Source organism: Carassius auratus, chromosome 38 (assembly GCF_003368295.1).
Source record: "Carassius auratus strain Wakin chromosome 38, ASM336829v1, whole genome shotgun sequence".
NCBI classification, from domain to species: Eukaryota; Metazoa; Chordata; class Actinopteri; order Cypriniformes; family Cyprinidae; genus Carassius; species Carassius auratus.
The window spans coordinates 2,888,343-2,900,803 of NC_039280.1; the positions used below are offsets into that span (position 1 = coordinate 2,888,343).

Genomic DNA, 12,461 nt, shown 5'->3' on the forward strand with positions numbered 1-12,461 from the left:
TTTCATCCAACTAGACTTTATGAAAATAACTGGCAGTTATGCAAGATTTTGATCATGATCTAATCATAAACACATTTTCATCACACCAGCTTCTGCAAAATTAACACAAAAACCTATCCTCTTTTTCTAATTTATATACTTTGCAAAAGTCAAAGGCATTTCGTATTTTCATCAGCAAAAAATTAAAGCCAGTTTTTTCTTACTTTTGCTGTAGTGTGTCAGTAGGAAATATCAGGTTTCATTTATATGTTTAATTTTTTTTTGGTATAGGTAACAGTTACTAGTTTCTAAACTATTGCAGCATCTCGTGCTGACAGATTCTCTGAGCATTAAGTGTGATGCCTTCATCTCTCATTCATAAGAGGTTATTACGTGCATGAATAAATAACTAGAGCATTCATATTAAACACATCTCTTTTTATAACCATGCAGACAGGCTCACAGTTCCACACTTGATCTTTCTTCAGTGCATCACTGGCATGATGCGCATGTAAAAACACTTGACACAAGGACACACTTTCACATTAATGGGCTCCACTGTTCAATTTTTACTTAAAGATGCCACAATTATCTTCAACCTGGAAGCTATTTTGTGTGAATGTACAGAAGAAGGGCTGATTTTGTACAGGTAAAGTATCTGGAAGTGGAAGCTTCGCACATTCAAGTTGAAATGGCCATGCCAAATCTTGCTTTAGAAGTAATGTGGATAGTGATAGTTCACTCTTATGCTGTTCCAGACCTGTATGTATAACCTGCATATATCTTTTCATCAGTTAAAGCTGTTATATTCTGATATGAGCTGCAGAATGTTGCTCTAATCAGCATATGGACACATTAATAATGTACATGAGGCATTTAGTATGTCAGCCACGTTTCTCAAGCTTCCAGTTCCAGTAATATAGGATGAACTGGGAGAGTGAATGACTCCCATGGGATGCACTGTTTTACATTCAGTCTCATCTGACTGCCTGCTTTAACAGGTGCATTAGTTTCTGCGATAATCTGAATGAATCTGTCATAGTCACTCAAGAATGCTGAAGATCTGGATTCTTCTTTGTGTTAATTACCTGAACTGAGTGACTCATCTGTTCTACTGTGAGACCCTGGTCAATTCTATTTATTCTTCATCTTCACATGAAACTAAACAGGTTTTGGTGGGTCACAGTAGGGGTCAGAAGAACCTGATGCCCCAGTCTCTATTTACTCTTTGAGTCATACATTGAGGTTGTAAAAGGCCCAATGACAAGCAAAATGACCTATTTCTCACACATAAAAAGAACCACATGCTTCATGGAGGCAACATTATGTGACAGTGGAAAGAAATTAAGGTTTTGTAAATTAATTTTGAGAAATTTTGTCATAGTGTTCTGAAATATTAGCTGAAATATTGTGTAACATATCCACTTCTTCATAATTGACACTACTAACTTTTTTGTCTTCTAAATGTTTCAGTAGTGCAGCTGTGCAATTTACTTAAATCAGAATACTAATGTTTTTAAAATAACAAAACTTTTTTTTCTGTAAACATTAGTGTAAAACCCCTTACTTTTACATGACAGAATCCAATAGAATTGACTACTATTGTAATAAATGTACAATAATAAAGTTTAAACATTAACACTAGATCTAAATAAAAACTTAACATCTTATATCTGCAATATTCTTTACTAGTATTTGTATTTTCCTCTGTTCTCTTCTTTAATGTTGTTTTATTCAGTTATTTCATTTTTACCATTATCCATATTATTCTAAACCGCAATATAATATGCGTGTTTTAAATCGTCCGAAACAATAATACCGATTAATAATAATAATAGTTTGTATTAATCACACTAGTCAAAAGGCATATTGTTTAAAGACACACGCGAAGTCCCGCCCACTGAATATAATCTGACTACTTTACATACTCGAACCCCGCCCACTCACGGCAGCGTCATGATGGAACATTATCCGGTCAATTTACATACTAAGCCCCGCCCGCCGTGGCGAGCATGTTCGTGCATCCACACGGGATCATCCGCGGAAAAGGAAGATAATCACAGGCTGTCAGAAAAGTTTTCCTGCCGGGAAAGCATCGGGCTCGATCGGGCAGAGGACCGCCGGAGGATCGCGCTCTAAGGATTGTTAATTATCACAATAAACTGTATTCATCATGGACGCGCTTAAATCCGCCGGGCGCGCGATCATTCGCAGTCCCAGTCTGGCTAAACAGTCGTGGACCTCTGGAAAACATAAAAGTGAGTTTTACAGCTGTTGGAAACGGTCACTATAGGTCTTGTTTATATTTGTTGATCTGTTATGAAGTTCACAGTCAAAGTTGCTTTTAACTTGTGTGTTAAAGCGGACGTTTACTCGCATTTACGTGACATTTCATACTAAACCATCGAACTGTTCAAGTTTTCAAAACGCCTGTTTGTAAGTCAACTATGTGTTTTCATATCACGTTTTCAGGAAATTGCGCATATTGTCATGACTGCTTTGTGTATATTGTATAAATTATATCGATTTGTTTCCAAAAAGGATTGAGAACCGAGAACCGTTTCCGATTCCGATTTTAAATCACAAAACCGAGTGATTGTTTTCGGTTTTTGACAGCCGGTGTGCGCTGATATTCACTGAATCTACAGTTGATCAGTGTTAGTTCGATTCACGAACGAATGATTCTTCTGAACCGGTTCCTTGTAGTGAATCAAAAAGCAAAACCCCGTTTCACGATCAGAAGAATTTTATGAGACTTTTTTTTTTTTGATCAGACATACTTCGAAATCAATTTCGTGTCGAATTCCAAATGATTCTTAAGAACTGGTTGTTTAAAGTGAATCAAAAACAAACGATCGATGTACCTCGATTCGCGACTTAATGATTCTTATGAGTCGGTCCTTTTCTGGCGAGTCGTAAACACGTCGAGATCACTGTCGCACGATTCACGAACAAATGATTCTTGTGAACCGACTCTTTTAAGCCAATAGAAAACACAGCGCGACCGGATCGATATGAATCAGATGAATATGATTCAGCTTCTGGTGTTTTATCTTGCTGTGGAGAGCATGGCACTGGAATAGGTCTGATCCTGGCAATCCAGTGTTGCTAGGCAGTGCTTTTTAGATGAACATGGACCTGCTTTATTTGGGGGAAAAGCAAGAAAGACTGAAGGAAAGATACCAGTCTCTGGTATTATCTATTTTTCTGTGGTTCATTTGACCGTTTCATTGCAATGTTGTCTCAGCTGCAATAAAACGCACCCTCAAAGGAATTATTCCAAACCTGGCTCTCTTTTTGTTTTTGTTTTTGTGTTTTTTTTTGGAGGACTATAACAAGTGAAGAATGTTGGCTGCTGTTTTCGATATTTAATGAAAGTGAATAGAGGCTGGAGCTACCAAGCTCCAAAATGATAAAACTAACCATAAAAGCGGTCCATACTATTATTACACATTACATTGCAAGTCTCCTGAAACCATTTAAAAATATAGTTCGAGAGGCAAAGAAATTCAAGTCAAGATAATTTAAAAAAAGGTGGTGTTTGGACACGAGAGTGGCATCAAAATGCAATTTTGTATAGCTTTTTTAAGTTAATAAGGACTCAAATTTAGGCCTGTTTCTCACACATAGTTTTCCTGTGGCTTTAAGATGTGATATGATATTATAAATTATGTATGCACATTTTAATGCTGCTTTTGAAGCCTGAAAGCCCTATTCCCCATTCACTTTTCATATCAAAAATGCCAGACAATATGTTTAAAGACATTTCAAGATATTGCTCAATTTCTGGTTCTTGTAGAGAGGCAGTAATGCGGTTCAGAACAATACCAGGATGAGTCAATGCAGAGCTTTTTGTCTTTTGGGTGAAGTATTTCTTTAAATCTCTGAGCATGTGCACTGCTGGTCTCAGCTGCTCGTGTTCTTCTGTATCCAGAGGTGTGTTTGATCTCAGATGCGCTGTGTAAGTCTCACAGACAGCAGAGTTCAGTCCATCTGCTGCACGGTGGCGTTCACAATAACAAGCTTAACTGCCTGGTGACCTTTTTGTTTGCTTTTATGGGAAAACCCTCCACAAACACGCTTAGCTGTCAGACTGATCTCACCATACTGTCATGTTTGGGCTTTGGCATGCATGATATATCGGTGACCATGCTAGTACGATCAGTATTGACATGGTTTAAATTAACCACGTCAGTCAATTATCATGTTCTGCTTTTTTCGAAGCCATGCATGAATGAACGCCTTGCATGAATGCACGCCATCCATAAAATGTATGTATATTATTTATAAAATATATTCTAAATATTTAAAATAAGTATAAATGGCATATAAATAAAATATATTTTATAAATAATTAGACTAGATATATAGATTGTGATTTATGTATATACATATATATACACATATACATATATATATATATATATATATATATGTATGTGTATATATATGTATATGTGTGTGTGTATTAATCTTTATAATTAAATATAAATACAGTTTATTTATATATATTAGGGGTGTAACGGTACCCAAACGTTCGGTACATACCTCGGTTTTAAAGTCACAGTTCATTTTCTTTACAGTAAGGGAAAGAAATGCAAACATTAAACTGCAGGTTGTTTATTACTATACATTTTAAAAAAAATACTTTTAATAAAATATATATAAAATAACAATAGAATAAGAAATAAAATACTGCTGCAAAGTTCTCCACTAAATAAAATTTTCTCAGTCTCAAATCAATCTCATATAATAAAATATAATGAAAAATATAAATAAATAACTATTATTACAGTGTAGCATTACCAATCCCAGCTTGTAGGCCTGCTTCACCAGAATCGTGCCTGACACGGCGCTGACGCCCTGCTGCTGCTGTAGGTGACCGCCGATAGACCAGGATCTTGTCTTCATGACAACAATATACATTACATTACATTTATTCATTTAGCAGACGCTTTTATCCAAAACGACTTAAAGATGAGGACAGTGGAAGCAATCAAAAACAACAAAAAGAGCAATGATATATAAGTGCTATAACAAGTCTCAGTTAGGTTAACACAGTACACGTAGCATGGGATTTTAAATAATATAATAAATAAAAAGAAAACAGATAGAATTAAAAAAAGAATAGAGCAAGCTAGTTAGAGGTCTTTACACATACACACATATATATAATTGCATAATAAATGAAAAGAAAAATAGAATACAAAGAGATTAGAAAGGTAGTTAGATTTTTTAAGAATAGAATTAGAATATTGAGTGATAAAGTTAGAGGGTCAATTAAAGATGGAAGAGATGTGTTTTAAGCCGATTCTTGAAGATGGCTAAGGACTCAGCTGCTCGGATTGAGTTGGGCAGGTCATTCCACCAGGAGGGAACATTTCATTTAAAAGTCCGTAAAACTGACTCTGTGCTTCATTGGGATGGCACAATCAAGCAACGTTCACATGCAGAACACAAGCTTCTAGAGGGCACATAAGTATGAAGTAACAAATTTAGGTAAATGGGTGCAGAGCCAGTGATAGTTTTGTAGGCAAACATCAATGCCTTGAATTTTATGCGAGCAGCTATTCGTAGCCATTGCAAATTGATAAACAGAGGTGTGACGTGTATTCTTTTTGGCTCATTAATCTTGCTGCCGCGTTCTGAATTAATTGTAAAGGTTTGAAAGAATTGGCTGGAAGACCTGCCAAGTGGGCATTGCAATAGTCCAGCCTGGACAGAACAAGAGCTTGAACAAGGAGTTGTGCAGCATTTTCCGAGAGAAAGGGCCTGATCTTCTTGATGTTGAATAAAGCAAATCTGCAGGATCGGACAGTTTTAGCAATGTGGTCTGAGAAAGTCAGCTGATCATCAATCATAACTCCAAGGCTTCTGGCTGTTTTTGAAGGAGTTATGGTTGATGTGCCTAACTTGATGGTGAAATTGTGATGGAACGATGGGTTTGCTGGAATCACAAGCAGTTCTGTCTTGGCAAGGTTGAGTTGAAGGTGATGGTCCATCATCCAGGAAGAAATGTCTGTTAGACAAGCTGAGATGCGAATAGCTATTGTCGGATCATCAGGATGGAATAAAAGGTAGAGTTGAGTGTCATCAGCATAGCAGTGGTATGAAAAGCCATGTTTCTGAATGACAGAACCTAATGATGCCATGTAGACAGAGAAGAGAAGAGGTCCAAGAACTGAGCCCTGAGGCACCCCAGTAGTTAGATGTTGAGACTTGGACACCTCACCTCTCCAAGATACTTTGAATGACCTATCTGATAGGTAAGACTCAAACCATTGAAGTTTGGTTCCTGAGATGCCATTTGCCAGTAGGGTTGATAAGAGGATCTGGTGATTAACCGTGTCAAAAGCAGCGGACAGATCAAGCAGGATAAGTACTGAAGATTTGGATTCTGCTCTTGCCAGTCTTAGAGCTTCAAAAACTGAGAGCAAGGCCGTCTCAGTTGAATGTCCACTTCTGAAGCCAGATTGGTTGCTGTCAAGGAGATTGTTGTGTGTGAGAAATGTAGAGACTTGTTTGAACACAGCTCTTTCGAGTGTTTTTGCAATGAAAGGAAGAAGAGAAACTGGTCTGTAGTTCTCTAAAAGAGATGGGTTGAGGTTGGGTTTCTTAAGTAGTGGAGTTATACATGCCTGTCTAAATGATGAGGGGAAAACACCAGTGTGGAGGGAAGTGTTGATGATGTGAGTGAGTGCAGGTACAACTGCAGGAGAAATGGCTTGAAGGAGATGAGATGGAATAGGATCAAGCGGGCAAGTAGTAGGGTGATTAGAAAGGATGAGTTTTGAGACTTCTGTCTCAGAGAGTGAAGAGAAGGATGTAAATGAGTTTGCTGGTGATATGAGCTTGAATGATTATGGTGTGGAAAATTGTGCACTTATGTGTTTAATTTTATTAATGAAAAATGTTGCAAAGTCGTCAGCTATTAGAGAGGAAGCAGGAGGGCGAGGAGGAGGACAAAGAAGTGAGGAAAATGTTTTAAAAAGCATGCGAGAGTTCGAAGAATTGTTAATTTTGTTATAGTAGTATGTCCTTTTAGCAGAGGAGACATTAGCAGAGAAAGAAGATAGGAGTGACTGATACACAATAAGGTCAGTAGTATTTTTGGACTTGCGCCACACCCTTTCAGAAGCTCTAAGCTTAGAACGGTGTTTGCGTAGAACATCAGATAACCAAGGGGCAGAAGGGGTGTAACGGGCTGGCCTGGAAGATAAGGGGCAAACAGTGTCTAAACAAGATGTTAGAGTGGAGCAGAAAGTATCAGTAGCACTGTTCGCGTTCAAAAATGCCAACAGTTTAGGGGAAGGAAGTGAAGATGAAACCATTGCACATAACCGGGAGGGTGAAAGTATAAAATATCTATACTTCATGTTGAGCATAAATATAAAGCCTACTGATAAAGGACATCGTCAACAGTATTGGCGGCAAAATAGACTTATGTTTGACAGGTGCAATATTTGAAAATCGATAATTATTAATTTATTTTTTTTTAAATTACATTTATATCTGAATTTGTCAACCTATAGACTTTCAATGAATGAATTATGAATTAATATGTATTTGTATTTGTGCGTCTCTGCTGCGTGTCAGGAGCGTGTCGGCTCCCTCGCGTTTTCTGTGTCTTTACATACCAGAATCGACGCGGTGCTGGCGCGCTGTTGCTACTGTAGGTGAAATAGAGGGAGGCCGCTGACAGACCAGGCTCTTGTCTTCATGACAACAATATAAACTTTTTTTTACACACCTACACCTACGCCTACTGATAAAGGACACTGTCAACAGTATTGATGGCAAAATGGACTATGTTTGACAGGTGCAATATTTGAAAATCGATAATTATTATTATTTTTTTTTAATTACATTTATATCTGAATTTATGTCAACCTATAGACTTTCAAATATCAAAATGTTGTGAATTAATATGTATTTGTGTACAAAATGAATAAACATATTTTCCTATTTTGCCTGGAAACGCTTCCAACACGCTTGCGTGTCGCGTGAAAAATAGGCATCGGTTCTATTTCTAGCATGCACGCGTTTTCCACGTCTCACGCAGGCAGTCTGCAAGCTCTAACCTGTTAACATGGGAGCCGAATTAAAAACAGACACGGCACGCAGCTGAGACGCTTGCACCACGCATCCAGTGTGTCGCCGGCCTTAGAATCTGCTGCAGGGCAGGATTTGCGCTGAACGCGGAGATGTCCGCCACTTAATATGTTAGTTTGGAAACACGAAAATGTACTTAATATTGCATTCCGTCATTCGGTACACACTTGCACCGTACCGAAAGCCCTGTACCAAAACAGTACAGTACGAATACACGTATGTTACACCCCTAATATATATATATATATATATATATATATGTATATATGTATGTGTGTGTGTGTGTGTGTGTGTGTGTGTGTGTGTGTGTGTGTGTGTGTGTGTATTGTGTGTGATGTATTAGTATAAATTTTGTAAAATCTATCTTCCTATCTATCTACACATTGTAAAAAATGTTTGTAAAATACATTTAATATGAACAGTTATAAGTAAACATAAAAGCAATATATAGAAGTAATATAATAAGCAATATATGTCCAGTCCTAGAAAAATATCTGAAATATCCCGTTATTTTCTTCGTTGGGGTGTTTTTTGTGTGCTTATCTCGTGATCATTCCAACATGAACCGAAAGCAGCATCATACCCAAGACAGATTGTCTTTTGGTATCCATGGTGACTTTTATAGTGGACTGGGTCAGGGTTTGTTACTAATGGTCCGTGTCCTCATCCTGCACAAGACGGACACATTTTTCTGCACACATGATTCCAGCTCACCTGCTCTGAGGACACTTACTCGTATCAGTCTCTGCAGTAATGGTGCAGCAGACAGAAGTTGTTATTTTTGAGCCTGTTTTAACAGGAAACGTGTCTCACCACAGCAGATTCACAGCATGATGCCTGAAAGCCACAGTCAGTTCTACCCCAAACGCACCCAATCATGATGCATTTCTAGATAGCAGCAGTGGACTGTAGATTAGAACTGTATCATGAGATTATTCGGCCACTTTTGGCACCTGGAGCTTGAATTTAGGATTTCTAATCAAAAGTTCTAGAATATAATTTTTGAAACTAAATGTTCTGATTTTGAGTTCAGATTAGAAGAGTCATATTCAAACCAAAAGTATAAAAACAGCCTAAAGCTAAGCTAATGAACTATTACTTAGCAGAAACCCATTTGTTCTGATTATTGTGACTAATAAATGTAGTAGAACATCTGTGATATCAATAGTTGTGTGGTGATACTTTGATACAGGACTACTTTTATGATGCTTTTTATGGAGCTTGATAGATATTTTGTCACATACACATAATATTTAATTTTTGTTTTTGTTTTGCAATATGCACTTAGTTGATCGTAGAAAATATATTTTTTTATATGTTTAAGTTTTTGGTGTAGAAATGATTTATTTTAAGGATTATAATTTTTTTAAACGAGTAATATACATTAAGCAATTTAATTAATTAATTTCAGAACATAATAATATATATATTATTATGGTTATGGAGTATCAACCCTTTTTATTGGTCACAAAAAATATACAGTTGATTGTTGATGACTATTTTATGTTTGAATGTGGATTAATTCATATGTAGAACTGAATCATTTTATTAAATCATAAAAAATGTTCATTGTTATACATCAAGTTATTAATTTAATTTGATTTTGAATTTTTGGCACTTGATAGACATTAATATGGTTATGGAATTTTTTATGCTTCAGTGTGAATTAAGTGATATTTAGAACTGTTAAAACAATATGCATGGTTATTACATACACTAATTTATAATTAATTTAGGCACTTGATTATTGAGGCATTAATATTTATGGGTATGCAAGTTTTGTTTGAATGTGGATTATGTGATATGCAGAACTGATTTATTTTATTAAAGATTTTTATATCAAACAATTAAAACTAATATGTATTACCGTCTTTAACAGTAATAAAAAATGCAATATCAGAAGTACGGATGGGATCCTGAAACTTGGTATTAAAATGGCCCCGTGGCTAAATTATGAAAGACTATAGTATCACTAAGATCTGATGCTATCGGTTCTGCTTTCGGGGCCTGGAGTGTACTATGTATTTTTGCTTAATAAAGTTATCGTACATATTTTATATCACCAAACATTTCTAATGTGCGATCATATTAAGACGTTTGTCTGGGAGATCTGCGAGATCTCTGATGCGCGCCGCGGAGGCTGTCTGTCAGACACACACACCACAACGAGTGCGGCCCACACACAGACATAACAGTATGAAAACTCCCGCTTAATAATAAAGATTGACCATGGCGAAGAGATTTGCTTAATAATGTTATTGTGCACATTTTGTCTTACCAAATATTTCTAATTTGCGATATTATTAAGACGCTTGTCTGTGAGATCTGCGAGATCTCTCATGCGCGCCGCGGAGGCTGTCTGTTAGTGTCACACACACACACACACACACACACCACAACAAGAACGAAAGCGGCGCACACAAACACATAAGGGGCCATTCACATAACGCGTCCTTTGCGCATTCAAGTGCATTATTTCAAATGTAGGCGCGCGGTATGCAGGTTCATAATGGAAGTGAATCGGTTGCGACGTGCACGTGGTGCGACAAGCTTGTTTTTTCCAGGCGCATCCGCACCGCATCGAGTTAAAAACATCTCAACTTTTCAGAATGCCGCAAGCGCACCGCAGATCATGTGACTTCCTCACCTTTTCCATAACAACATTGAAAGCTCAGCCAAGATGAAGGAACAGCTGATAGCTGTATGTGGATTTTAAAATTAATTTAGAGCTACTGCAAGCAGAAATATAAAGTTTTCGACTGCCTAACACAACACAAAGTAACACAACACAAAGTACCGATAAGAATACCGTTAAAGTACCGGACGGTTAAGCAGTATCGGTAAGAATAGTAATACCGTTAAAACCTTAACGATACCCAACCCCTAATCAGAAGTAGATTATTGTTTTGAGTGTGTACTTTTAATCAATTTAACCATTTTATGTACTAATTTATTGTGTGAATGTCAGTATTTTATGCAAAATAGTTTTGCGACCTTCGTTTTGGGCTTTGTCTGTTTGTTAAACTACACATTTCTCATTTTGCAATGACAAGCTGTTTACTAAACGTTAAGTAAGAGATGAAACGAGTTGCTTTTATCTGTGAGTGTCTGTGTTTCTGTTATTTTTTTGTTTGAATTGAAAATTGAAATGGCATGAGGTTGAGTAAATGACAGAATTTCATCTGTGGCTGAACTATCGCTTTAATGAAAGCTGCTTCTTTTGACAAGTGTAATGAATCCAGTGACGTTTTTAGAAATCAGAGACCACAGTGAGTCAAAACAATTATTTATGTTGAATTATTTTAGTCATTTGAGCAGAGCGTCTGACTTTGCCTACTGGAACTGTCATGTCAATAGAGCATTATATTTGGAAGGCCAGATTTTGAAGATTTTTTGAAGCCTGTGTTGCATTCATGTCTGTGGACAGAGTCTCAGCAGGCTAGTGGCAGTTGGTTTCAATAATCTTGTGCAAGCTTATCGTTGAGTAAATGAAAAGCTCTGTCATTTCCGGTGCCGTTAACCATCTTCCCACAATGCTGTATGTTCGTCTGATCATCTCAAGACAGCAGATTTAAATAGCAGAGTCTTCTCTTGTGGTCGGCTGAGTGTCTGAAATGAACTCGAAAGGGCAGATGAAACTCAGTCAGACTTCCAGCCAACTCAAACTCTTAAAGGTGCTTCAAAGTTTCATCACAGCGATGCCATAGAAGAACCATTTTTGCTTCCACAAAGAACCAGCTCTTTCTTATGTTTTTTTTTATAATCTGAAGAGCCTTGTTTTGTGAAACAGAAAGGTTCTTCAGATGTTAAAGATTCTTAATGGAACCATTTAGACAAAAAGGTTCTTCTATGGAATCTTTAAGTAGAGTGCATTGATTCCCATCCACTTTTTTTTTCAGCTGTGTTTGTTGGGGAATTATTTCTTCCATTATTTTTTCCCATAGGGATTTTAAAAAGTCTTTGTTAAAGCATCAAGCTAACCAACTTGGAGGTGACATTACACACACAACATTACAAACCTTTATTTAAAGCAAAAAAGTATCAGAAAATTTGACAAAAAAGGCAAAGGTACTAGATTATGAAGTTACATTTGTAAATTTTACTAATAAATACTAAAAACTATACTCATATTGAAGTATTTTTAGTAGTTCATATTGGCTGCAAAATTATTGGATGTCTAATATGAAAACTGTGGAATATTAAATGAAATCAGACAACTGGAAATATGTGTATTTACAAAATTTAGTTTGATATTAACAGGAAACTCAACGGCTTTCAAATAGAGTGCCTTTATATATATATATATATATATATATATATATATATATATATATATATATATATATATATATATATATATATAGACATAC

The 12,461-nt window shown here is 36.5% G+C and overlaps 1 protein-coding gene across 3 annotated transcripts in view; it reads left to right on the forward strand.

Annotated features, from left to right (window-relative positions):
- Positions 1 to 1,952: 1,952 nt before the first annotated feature.
- Positions 1,953 to 12,461, forward strand: part of LOC113056666 (low density lipoprotein receptor adapter protein 1-B-like) — a 41,984-nt gene continuing 31,475 nt past the window's right edge. The window contains exon 1 of one of the 3 annotated variants that reach the window (XM_026223462.1): positions 1,953 to 2,237. In XM_026223462.1, the coding sequence (XP_026079247.1) occupies positions 2,153 to 2,237 (85 nt within the window). In that variant the 5' untranslated portion in view covers positions 1,953 to 2,152. The remainder of the gene's footprint in view (positions 2,238 to 12,461) is intronic. The other 2 variants (XM_026223463.1, XM_026223464.1) reach the window with 2 other exon arrangements.